Source organism: Geotrypetes seraphini, chromosome 8, assembly GCF_902459505.1.
Source record: "Geotrypetes seraphini chromosome 8, aGeoSer1.1, whole genome shotgun sequence".
NCBI lineage: Eukaryota > Metazoa > Chordata > Amphibia > Gymnophiona > Dermophiidae > Geotrypetes > Geotrypetes seraphini.
In genome coordinates, this window is record NC_047091.1 from 159,759,038 (window position 1) to 159,771,876 (window position 12,839).

Consider the following 12,839-nt stretch of genomic DNA (forward strand, 5'->3'; position numbering starts at 1 on the left):
CCGCCGCTAAATTGATCTTCGGGAAAAGTTAGTTTGACCATATGGTCCCCACTGTTCACAAAGCTGCATTGGCTTCCTGTTCACCGCAGGATCCATTTCAGACGTGTCTGCATTGCTTTCAAGATCCTGTTTGACTTCTTGGGTTCCTCTTGTTCCTCTGTCTTGGAATGCTCATAGATCTCATCTCGTCAGAAGTCCTCAAAGATTCAAAGGACTAAAAGCTGTCTGGAAAATCAGCCAGTTTTTTTTTTTTTTTTCTTTTCGACAGAATTACGGAATGGTTTGCCACTTAACTTTAAGGGGTCCAGGCCCCTTCCAATCATTTTGAAAAACTTTAAAAACAATTTGGTTTGCGAACCGTTGTGGAAATCATTCCTATTCGTTTTCTCTGACTTGTGATCCCTCTTTTTCTTTCTTTTATTTTCCATGTATTTTTAATTATTGTTAACCGAGTCGAGCTCCTTTTCTGGTGATGACCCGGTCTACATATCCAAGTTTTAGCTTAGTTTACGCTTCTCCCGCAGTATTCGCAGGGGTTAGGGGCAGAGCCGGACCGCGAAGTGTGGAAAATCGCAAATAAATTTGTGCCGACTCTGACCCACCCCCAGACCTTACCTGGTGGTCTCCGCCTCCGATCGCCTCTCTCCGTGTGTGTTGCATGTTTGCAGGGGGCCAGTGTGGGTGTTTCGGTCTCCTCTTTCCCCGCTTCAGTGTTGGGCCGGGAGAGCGAAGAGGCGGCAGCGGGAGGATGCAGGTAGTAGGGGGGGGTGATAGCCGGGGTTATAGGACGCTGAGAGCGGAGATCGTTCCTCTCTGAGTGCATAGGACCTGGGTCGGGCGGCCTGTGTTGGGAAAGGGCGGGGAACGGCTGGAGCCTGCTTGCGTGCATGTGTTTAGGTCTGTGTGGGCCCCGACCACTCTCTCCAGGGTCCGGCTCCTCGGTGCTCTTCATTTCTCTCACATCGCCGCAAAGATGAACCGGTCTGTTATTGTGATGAGGCCCCCCTCCGCCTCCGATCGCCTCTCTCCTTACCCCGATCCAAGTACCTTGGCTGGCTTTTTTTCAATTCTCAGGGGAGGGGGAGGCTGGGGGGGGAAAAAATCACGAATAAGCGAAACCATGAATGTCGGAACCGCGAATATGTGTAGTTTCATTTGGTGTAGGTCTCTGCTAGACGCTATTCTATAAATGGCACTCATCCAAGAGCCCTCTTTTTAGAATAGCACCCAGTGAAGTAGCGAGGGAGATTGGTGCCATGCACCCCACACACATTCTTTTCACTACCGTTTAAGCGTCACCCCCCTCCCCCGCATACCTCTGTTTGCCAACGCGAGCAGCATCTTCCACCTGCTGCTCGAGACAGCCTCGTACATCACATCCTGGTCCCGCAACCAGGAAGTGACGTCAGAAGGGGAGCCAAGACCAGCGTGAGCAGCAAATGGAAGAGGGGGGTGAAGAGGAGGAGAGTGCCGGCACCGACTCCCTTTCTACGCTCCTGCCACCACTGTTTACTGAATCCAGCCCTAAGTGCGTGTGCCCAGTTATAGAATTCCCCTTATGTTGTGCAGGTGTTTCGAGGGATCAAGATTAAGTTCGGGGCAAACATCTTTATAAAGACTTGCCCCCAGGATCGCCCAGTTCTACTTATCCCTGCTCCGTTACCACACCCAGTCTCACCCCTGACCTGCTCGTTTTGGTCGGGGAGGACATCCGCACATTCGTGGATGCTCCTCCTGAATCGATCTGCTTTTCATAGCCCGGACAAAGTGCCGGGTTTTGAAAAGCCATCCGGACGTGCTCTCTAAAAAGAGGGTTACCCTGGTAACCCTACTTCATAAAGTTGGTTAATAAATCCCAATAACATGAAAAAGACAGACAGAAAGCCGATGATAATCTGGGTGGGTTCTTATTCCCAGAAAGCACACACCAAAAAAAACCACACTGCTGACAAGTATTGGAGGGAGCGGCCACAATCATTCAAACAAAAGTTAAATCATAAAAAATAATTAATAAATTGAGGCCCAGGAACCACTGTATGGAGGTTTGGTTTTCTCCACAATTTTTTTTTTTTTTTAATGATTTAACTTTTGTTTGAATGATTGTGGCCGCTCCCTCCAATACTTGTCAGCAGTGTGGTTTTTTTAATACTTTGGTGTGTGCTTTCAGCTGCCACTGCTCCCAGTTTTTATTTTAGCTTATTCCCAGAGCCAGCCTTAAGCAGGGGTTACTACACAAGGCTCCATACTCTTAGGGGCCCCCATTGGCTTAGAGAGAAGGGGGCAAGAGGACACCCCCCCCTGGATTTTTAGCCACTGCTGCTATTTTCCTACACCCAGAGGCATCTCTCCCTCTTCCTCCCCCCTCCACCCCCTGCCTGCACAGTTGTCATCTCCAGCTCTCTCAATCCCACGTGTACCTTAAAATTTCTCTCTTTCCATCTTTAGGTGTCACTGGCAGCTGTTCACAGCATGTTCCACTGTTTATTTCTAAGATTAGTGGCATAAAATTATGTTTTATGCTTTTGGGATCTTGCAAGGCACTTGTGACCTGGATTGACCACTGTTGAAAATAGAACACTGGGCTTGCTGAGTCTTCGGTCTGTCCCAGTATGACAACACTTTTCTTCTTGTGTTCTCTGATACCACTTCCAGTTTCCTCAGGGTTAGGGTTAGGGTCAATCGCTGCTACTGCTGGTGACAAATTTTTAGGTAGATGGGGGGGATTGAGAGGGAGATGCCAAATCATGTGTGGTGGGGAGGTGGGACCACCTCCAAACTGGTCTGCACAGAGCCACTGCAAGTGCTTCTTCCCACAGTAAAATTCAGAGCAAAACCAGGAGTTTCCTTTCTATTGTAAGTGAAAAGGGCCTGTACTTTGAGTGCACCATAGATACAGTTTAATTACTGTCCTCAGAGTAGTGAATATCATAACAAAAGAGGGACATTTTAACACGAGGAAAATTTGTTATCTGTGCTGGTAAAATGCTCAGAGGAGGCTTTTCCAAAAGCCTTACTCTGAGCTCTGGAAGAGCGAATCCAAATTGGGAGCGTCAGATGATGTCACCAACGTGTGACTGACTCATCCTGCTTGTCCAGGGAGAAAAATTGTTATCTGTGCTGGTAAAATACAGAATTATACTGAGATATATATGTGTGTGTGTCTGTGTGTGTATTTCACAGAGAGCTGAAGCTGCCCAAAGGGAGGTTGAGAGTCTCCGAGAGCAGCTAGCAACTGTAAATAGTTCCATTAAGCTGGCCTGTTGCTCTTCACAAGGCCCCAGTGGGGTAAGAATTGGAAGTCCTGTGAGAATACATTATCTGACTTTCTGGAGCTAGCTGTAGTTCACCAAAAGATGTCGCTGGCATGTGTGCAGGTATCGAACCGATCAGGGGAATTTCTTCCCAGGCTTTCTTCTTGAAGAAGTGTTTTGTTTTTTTGTTTTTCTTAATTAACCCCTTGATACTGGGACGAGAATCCATTTTTAATCAAGAGCCTTTTTCAGGAGACACAAAGACACTTGATCAGAAGGCTATTTTCAAATTTTGCGAAGAGATTCTTGCAGACTTTAAGCCAGTTTTCAAGAGGAAAGATTTTCTTTTGAAAATCAACTTGGAAAAAGTATATACACATAATTGCACTTACTTTTTTTGTGTGGCTATTTTTCCCATGTAAACTTGTGCACGTACTTTAAAATTGCAAAAGTAAATGTGCAAGTGCCAGTCTGGCTCCAATCTCATCCACAGACAGGGCCCGGCTCAAGAGTATCTGATATAGGTCGGGGCCCGGCAACCTTTTTACAACAAAGGGCCAATTTATCCAAAATGTTTAACCCAAAATGTATAAAGAGCCACAAGGTGTAGCTTCTCTCCCCTCCAACCCCTTGCAGGTCTCTGCACCTCTCATCCCTCCCTCTCCCCCTCCTCCCAACCCATAGCCAAGGTTCTCTCCCCTCTCCAGGCCCTACTCTTTAATCTCCCTCCTAACCCCACAATCCCCCCCATGAGCCTTTCCAAGGTACCTGGTGGTTCATTGGAAGTCTTTGTGGCAGGAGCGCAGCTTCCTCACAGCAGCCTTCTAAAATGGCAGCCGCAACCTCTCGTAGCAGCTCACGATACTACAGGAAACGCCGCAAGCAGCTGCAAGAGGTCACAGTAGCTATTTTAGAAGGCAGCCGCGAGGAAGCAGGAGTTACAAAGACCCCCGCTGGACCACCAGGTACCTCGTTAGGCCAGGGGGGAGGTTTGTGGGGTTGAGAGGGAGATTAAAGGGTCGGGGCTTGGAGAGCTACAGCTACATACAAGAAGAGCCGCAGGTTGCCAACCCCTACCCTGCCTTTGGATATGTACCCCCCCAAAACCTAGGGTAGCTCAAAGCTCTCCCCCCAACTTTTACATCTAGCATCTCCTTTTTCCTACCTCCCTTCTCCCCTGCTATGGTGCTAGCATCTCTATCCTTTCCAATTCAACCTTCCACCATGGTATACAGCATCTCTCCTTCTTTAAACTCCTCTCCCCAGTGGTGTCCAGCATCTCTCTCTCCTTCTTTAAACTCCTCTCCCCAGTGGTGTCCAGCATCTCCCTCTCCTTCTTTAAACTCTCCCCGGTGGTGTCCAGCATCTCTCTCTCTCCTTCTTTAAACTCCTCTCCCCAGTGGTGGCCAGCATCTCTCTCTCCTTCTTTAAACTCCTCTCCCCAGTGGTGGCCAGCATCTCTCTCTCCTTCTTTAAACTCCTCTCCCCAGTGGTAGCCAGCAACTCTCTCTCTCCTTCTTTAAACTCCTCTCCCCGGTGTCCAGCATCTCTCTCTCCTTCTTTAAACTCCTCTCCCCAGTGGTGTTCAGCATCTCTCTCTCCTTCTTTAAACTCCTCTCCCCGTTGGTGTCCAGCATCTCTCTCTCTCTCCTTCTTTAAACTCCTCTCCCCGGTGGTGTCCAGCATCTCTCTCTCTCCTTCTTTAAACTCTCCCCGGTGGTGTCCAGCATCTCTCTCTCTCCTTCTTTAAACTCCTCTCCCCGGTGGTGTCCAGTATCTCTCTCTCTCCTTCTTTAAACTCCTCTCCCCGGTGGTGTCCAGCATCTCTCTCTCCTTTTTTAAGCTCCTCTCCCCGGTGGTGTCCAGCATCTCTCTCTCCTTCTTTAAACTCCTCTCCCCGGTGGTGTCCAGCATCTCTCCTCTTCCTTAGTCCCACGCCCCATCTCACTCCTTTTTGCCCCCCATTTGGTGTCTACCGTCCCCCATCCTCCCTCGCTAGGTGTTTAGCAACTTCCCTTCCCTGCCTTACCGGTATGTCAGTTTACTGCCACGACACAGATCAGGAGGAAATGTTTGGAAAGAGCCATTCCTAATATAATATATCTAATACATGTACAAATGTTTATGTCGGCAGCGACTCTTTGCATTCTTTCAAATGATTTTTTTAAGCGGGTATTTCCAGGGCAGAGTTGTATTTTCCCTTTTAAAAATTGCTATTATTTGCACACATACCAGCTGCACAAACTTTTGTCCTAGGTTTTAAATTGCCCTTTCTGGAGGGTAATTCTCTAAAGTGGGTGCCAACATTTAGATGCCAAATATGTGCATAACTGATTAGCATATTGTCATCTATATGCACATAAATGCTATGCAATAATTACACATATATCTTCTGAGAGTGCGTCATTTGCAGGACTCGCTCTTACACACACAACAGAGAATCCTAAAAGTTACACACATATCCCCGAGTCTGGTTGCAGGCATTTGCACCAACTCTGTGGCTGGCATAAGTGTTTGCGCCTAACCAGTGGCGTAGTAAGGGGGGAGCGGGCCACCCCAGGCGCCATCTTTAGGGGGGCACCGGAGCTGGCACCTCTCCTCTCCACCTCCTGTGTACCTCTAAATATTCACTGGTGCGAGAAGCATCTTCCGCTTGCTGCTTGCGCTGGCCTCAGCTCCCTTCTCACATCACTTCCTATTTGCAGGACCAGGACATGTCGTCAGAAGGGAGCCGAGGCCGGCGCAAGCATCAGGTGGCAGATGCTGCAGGTGCGGCAATGCCCCAGGTGCCAACCTCCCTCACTGCACCTAACAACATCTGTGCGTGTATAAACACAGTTACCCTAGTTGAGAAGCACCTACTTTTCTCTATAGCGGTGCTTCTCAATCCAGTCCATGGGACACACCCAGCCAGTCAGGTTTTCAGGATGTCCATATGAATATGCATGAGATAAGTTTGCATACCAAGGAGGAAGTGCTTGCGAAGCTCTCTCATACATAGTCGGTGTGGATATCCTGAAAACCCAACTGACTTGAGTGTAGCCTGGGAACTGAGTTGAGAAGCCCTCGTCTACAGAATAGGCTTCAATTTGGCACGCACTAGGTCCCTAAATGTAGATGCCTCTTTATAGAACTGTCCTTTTGGTGTTTTAGCAAACAAAACAGGGCATTTCATCATGTGATCCATCTGACCACAATTGGCGTTCCTATTCATTAATATCTTAAACACACTAAAAGCCTTATTTATGAAAGCATGTTAAAATTACCTAAAGCCTTTTGTAAATTATATGTTAAGAGCTCTGCTAAAACGTGTATTAAAATTACATTAGTGCATGATAACACAAGTGCGTAGCTGTCCTGCAGGCATTAAGAACTGGCGTGAAAGTCAGGGATTTGCCAGTCTGAAAATCGCTTTCTTCTCCCCATCTAAAAGTATACGTGGGCTTCCACAGCATGCAGACTTGTAGTCGGGTTAAAAAGAGGCATTCCCAGGGGTATGTTCAAGTCAGAGGAGTGAAAGAACACTTATCACTGGTAGTCTTAAAAGTGCTCATGTTATTTTACAAGGGTTTCTTCAAAAGGTTTCTGCATTTTCATATATTTTCACAGGAAATGCTTGGGGCAGAAGTGGTAAGAGGGTGTGTTAGGGCGCTGGGAAAGATGTATCACAAAACAGGGTGAAAAAGTGTGGAAAAGTGATGTAATTTGCTTTAGAGATATTTTATAAGTAGTGTTTAAAAAAATAAATAAAAAATGTGGAAATTTTTTGAAGGTCCGTTGTATTTCCCCTCTGCCACCCACACAAATAGCAATCTTCCAGGGGACTTTGGAAGAGAAACTTAACCCAGGCTGTTAGCAATTGGACCCTCACATCTGCAGAGCTAGGCACAACGCAGGGCCTGTGTGTAGGGTTACCATATGGCTCCAGAAAAAGGAGAACGGATTGAGAAATCCGGGTTTTACTTCCAATTGTTTCAGTAGATGTCCTCCTTACTTCCATTGCTTTCAATAGAAGTAAAACCCGGATGTCTCAATCCGTACTCTTTTTTTCTGGAGCCATGTGGTAACCCTACCCATGTGAATTGTGTCCACTCAATTTAAACTGGTCATTTAATTTGAAATACATCCAGACTTGACTAACATATTTCATATGTAGAAGTGGGTTATCTTGTTCTGATTTGGGGGGGAGGGGCTTGATCTTTCATTAGCTTGGGTGCTAGGTAAATAGGTTTCAAAATGATTGCAATTGTAGGGCGCAAACAGGGACCTCTTTTGACCAGGCTGTGTAATTGCAGAACGCATGAGTATCTTTACTTTGTAGCTGATTTTCAAACTGGGTTGTTTGAAAATTAGCTACCACAGTGTTCAAGCAAAAACAGATCAGATCTGTGTACTTCATACACGCTGTGTTTTGCAGGTAGCAGAGGTAAAAAAAAAGAATGTATATTTTTAAAAATGCCAAGTCCATTTGCTGCCTTATCCCCCTGACCAAAATCTCAGCCACATATCTTTTCTGCATGGCCAAAAGGGCGTGTGTTGTGACCCTGCACATGTTTTTCGCTTTCTGGGTGGTTTACAATACCCATCATCCGAATGCTGACAGGAGCTCCATTTATAAACAGAAAAGGAAAGAGGAAAACATTGGCCGCTCTGATTTGGTAAATGGCTTTCAAAATTGCTTTCTCGTGTGGTGAGCCGAACTTCTCTTTTGCAGGATCAAAGCCTTTATTCATTATGCTCTGGTTCAAGAATTGAAGCAGCCTTGGCCGCAAAAGACAGAGAAATCCTACGACTCTTGAAGAATGTTCAGCACCTCCAGAGCTCCCTGCAAGAGCTGGAAGAATCCTCGGCCAATCAGATCGCAGAGCTGGAGCGGCAGCTCACTATGAAATCGGAGGCAATATTAGTAGGTGCTTTGTATGTCTATAAAGTGCAGTAATAAAGCTTGAAAAACTGTAAGCATCTGCTTTCAAAATGGCTTCCCTACAATCCTTTAGAAGGCATGACTTGGCCAAGCCTTTTACCTCGGGTTTAACTTTTTTTTTTTTTTTTTGTTATCCCAGCCATTTTCACTTGCTCTTTTTGGTTCCAGTGTAATAACAGTTGTACAAGACTGGGATGGGCATGAAGAACTTGTACAGAGGGGTGGCAACCAAAGCTAATCCACCATCATTTGGTTAACATACAAGGGTTCTTCAAAAAAATTTCCACACTTTCATATTTTCGCGGGAGAAGTGGAAAGAGGGCGTGTCGTAGAATGTCATGTGACACGTCAGTCAGGCAACAGGGTGATTATGTGAAAAAGTGATGTAATATGCTTTTGAGATATTTAATAAATAGTGTTAAAAAAAAATAATAATAATGAGAGTGTGGAAACTTTTTGAAAATCCCTCACAGCATATTTTACAAGTCTTGCACATTTTTTTTTTTTTTTTTCAAAAGGCTCTGCTAATTCTGGAGCCTTTTGTAAAATAAATGTAAAGATGTGCAGGAGTGCCTGTGTATTTTGCCAGTACCCAGTGCACGAGTAGCCATTTTGGATACTGAACAGATCAAAAAAAATTGAACACGCTCTTTTTTGTTCTTTTTTTTTTTAGAAGCTGGAGGAAATGTTACAAGCGCAGTCTGATTATGAAGAAATCAAAACAGAGCTGAGGTGCCGTATATGCAATCTTTCATGACTTAAAAAAAAAAATAGGTATTTTGTTACTAAAGTAATCTTTCGTCTCCCTCATGCTAGCTGAGAGTCTGTGACATTTCTGACCAGTATTTGAATTGAAGAACCGGCTTAATCTTGTTCCCCTATAAAGCCTTTTCTTGGTACATGGCATGGGCTGGCTGAAAGCCATCCTAGGAACCATGTGACAGCACATTTGACAGTCCCATTGGTGGAGCCTGTGAGCATTGTAGCTTAAGGCAAGTTATATTCAGGCGTACTCGGTATTGTCCTGCCATCAGGGCCCAGGGGGCTTCCTCTCATTTCTAATCTCTCATTTCTGTCCTGAAGCCACTTTACAAAACCTAGAAATGCTGGCCTTCACCAAGGATTCATATAGCACAGGAAGATTGCCTCACCAGAGGAGCATTTAAAGGGAAATAGTATCTGTAATTGTCATTGCCTGATATAAATATAGCATAGCATTTTGGCTTTGGAATGTACTTCGACTGTCATGCATTATGTGTAACAATGTATTGACCTCAGCACATTTGAATAAGTGCACTTTCTGTTCTTCCAGAATAAGATGCTCTGTCGGTTTTAAGGGGCAGCTTTTGGATAGGTCACATTTGCAATATACATGGGAACTTTTACTTGCACATGTTGAAGGCAATTTTCAAAGGGAAATTACATGACAAATATGCCCACAGGAAGGTCTCTTTCAAATCCAGGTAAAAATATGAGCACCACAGAAGTCCATTGTAACTGACTAGCTTATTAGTTAATGTAGAAGGCTAAGGGGTCAGGAAAGGTAAGGGTCAAATCCTGTTTCTCCTACTGACACTCTTTATGACCTTGGACCAGTCACTTAACCCTGCCTTTTCCTCAGGTCCTGTCTAAATTAGATTGTAAGCTCTTCTGAGCAGGAACTGTCTATTGTATGTTAAAAGGTACAGCGCTGCGTACACCTTTCAGCGCTATAGAAATAATAAATGGTAGTAACAGGTACTAACAGAATATTACTGTTAACCCTCTAGAGCAGTGTTTTTCAACCTTTTTTGGGCAAAGGCACACTTGTTTCATGAAAAAAATCACGAGGCACACCACCATTAGAAAATGTTAAAAAATTTAACTCTGTGCCTATATTGACTATATATAAAGTAATTCTCTTGAATAGGAATCAAATAAACACAAAGAAAGTATTTTATAATGCTGCCACCGCCAACAACACCGTTGGTGGCGGTGGCACTCAAGTGGCTAAAGAGCCGCAGTTTGCCGGCCTAGGGACAACACTGGAGGGTGGCCAGCTGTGCACCCCCTTGGGTCGTAAACCCGGGGTGGGGCAGACCGCCCCCCCCACCCTGGTATGCCACTATCTGTACCTCACTCCCTCCCTATGACCAAAAATTCTCCTTTCTTCTATTCCCCGTGTACACAACCATCTCTTTCCCTCCCTTCCTCTCTCCAAAATCCATGCCTTCTGTGTTCAAAAACGCATTCCCTCCCCCACCTCAGCATCTCTTTCCCTCCCTTCCTCTCTCCCAAGTCCATTTCTTCTGTGTCCAAAAACGCATTCCCTCCCCCACCTCAGCATCTCTTTCCCTCCCTTCCTCTCTCCCAAGTCCATTTCTTCTGTGTCCAAAAACGCATTCCCTCCCCCACCTCAGCATCTCTTTCCCTCCCTTCCTCTCTCCCAAGTTCATGCCTTGTGTCCAAAACGCACTCCCTCCCCCCTTTTGTGTTCCGTGTTTGCCTCCCAGCCCATCTTTGCAACTTTCTCAGCAAAACGAAGCTCAAGCCGCGAGGCTTGTCTTCTGCTTCCTGCCTGCCCTGCCGCGCACAAATAGCCGAACGGAAGTATTCTCCGACGTCAGCGCTGACGTCGGAGGGCAGGCTTTGCTTAAGCCCTCCCTCCAACGTCAGCGCTGACATCGGGGAACGCTTGCGATCGGCTATATGTTAGCTGCAGGGCAGGCAGGAACAGAAGACGAGCCTCGCGGCTCGAGATGTATTGAACTCCACGGGTCCCCCGTCCAGCTCTCTCCTGTCCACGTGGGGCGGACCGCCCCTCTCCCTAGACTGGTGGTACTGCCCTGATGGCGGCCCTGACCGTACGGCACACCAGGCAACATCTCGCGGCACACTAGTGTGCCGCGGAACAGCGGTTGAAAAACACTGCTCTAGAGCAAAGCAATACCTACCTTTCATGTATGTAACTTGCTTTGAGCTTAGGTTTGGAAAGACAAGTCATTAAGGGCTTGATTCGGGACAAAGCGTCTACCGTGTGTCAAATCACCATGTCTAATTTTTGTACAGACGCCTTAAATTTAGGCCAGTGTTTTACCAGCCTACATTTAAGGACTCTGACTTGCGCCTAGACACGCCTACGGACGCCTAAGGCCACTTTCAGCATAAGCCACGCCTATGCCGGCCTTAGGCATCCTTAGGTGTGCCTAGGCACCTCCATATATGTGTTAACGATGCTTACATTGTAGGCATCATTTGCCACATCAAATTTGTTTTTTTTTTTAAAATGTGCATCCCGATTGGGCTGTTAGATGGCGATAGGATGCCTACCGCTGCCTACAATCTGGACCCCATTTTGAAAATCAGGCCCTAAATCCATACTTTTAAATGGGCAAATAAGGGGGATTTTCAGTCAAGTCATTTTTAGCTGATTAAAGGGTGTAGTTAATCAATGTGAGCTCATGTTCAAAACGTGGTTTTTTACCACTAACTCTTGCTAATGTAGCATAAGTCCCATTTTATGCAATAAGACCTAGTTACTAATAACTGGGGTTAATAGTAAAATAACATCTCTTAACAGTAGCTCACGTTGATAACTTCCCCCTTAATTAAAGAAAAAATAAATGTCTTTAGACCTGAAATCATTGCTATATATAATACAAGTGAGCCAAAGTATAGAGCAGTCAAGCCATTGTGACATCACTGATGAGGCTGGCTCTTAAGCATTGGTGGAATGAGGCATTATGACATCACAATACCAGCTCTGGTTACCAAAGAATGAAATTTCACACTGTGTGTGGGGGAGGAGGATGTAATCAACCTGGGCTACTGTTAAAAGGTGTTATTTTGCCACTAAATCATGCTACGTATTTTAGCACAGGTCCCATTTTATGCAATGAAACTTTGTTACTAATAACTGGGGTTAACAGTAAAATAACTTATCTTAATGGTAATCCATATTGATAACATTCTCCTTTAATTAAAGAAAAAAAAATGTCTCTAGAAATTGAAATCACAACTATATAAAATATTGTTTATTATTTATTTATATTTTAAAAATTTATATACCACCTGTTACCAAGCAGTTTCCAATTAAACATACATATTATTAAGACAAGTATCATTGTGAAAAAAAGAACATCTTACTTTATATCTTCATTACTAACTGCTAAGATATATTACATATATTCAAAATGACAGGCCTTCCCTTCCCTGGTGCATCCTGGAATAGGCCGGGGAGGGGCCTGAGGCTCTGATTGGCCCTACTAATCACGACCACAGACTTCAAAACTTTCAAAAAAGAAACAAAAACCCTACTATTCAAAAAAAATACAAAAAACTAAATTAACACAACCAGACTTGACCCAAGCACCACCTGCAGTACTCCCTGATCCTTACCATCTTAGTAAATTTCCAGACTACTTCTTATGTATCTCCAAAAGACCTAATATATCATATGTAATACTGTAAACTGTAATAATGTAATCCGCCTTGAACCGCAAGGTAATGGCGGAATAGAAATCACTAATGTAATGTAATGTTGTTTAAGGCCCCTCCTATAGCAGCAGGCATGCACCCCCTCCCCCGGCAGTGGGAGAGATATCCACTCTCCCACCACAAAGCAATCCCCACCTTGCCTCCAACTACCTCCCACTCTCTCCCCGTTACCTTACTTAGAAGGCTGA

The 12,839-nt window shown here is 45.1% G+C and overlaps 1 protein-coding gene across 9 annotated transcripts in view; it reads left to right on the forward strand.

Moving 5' to 3' along the window:
• The window catches only part of CUX2 (cut like homeobox 2), a 552,659-nt gene that overhangs the window by 459,949 nt on the left and 79,871 nt on the right, over positions 1-12,839 (forward strand). For 8 of the 9 annotated variants that reach the window (XM_033955398.1, XM_033955397.1, XM_033955392.1 and 5 more), the window contains 3 exons: positions 3,181-3,285; positions 7,966-8,157; positions 8,849-8,907. In XM_033955398.1, coding sequence (XP_033811289.1) covers positions 3,181-3,285; positions 7,966-8,157; positions 8,849-8,907 — 356 coding nt within the window. The remainder of the gene's footprint in view (positions 1-3,180; positions 3,286-7,965; positions 8,158-8,848; positions 8,908-12,839) is intronic. The other variant, XM_033955396.1, reaches the window with a different exon arrangement.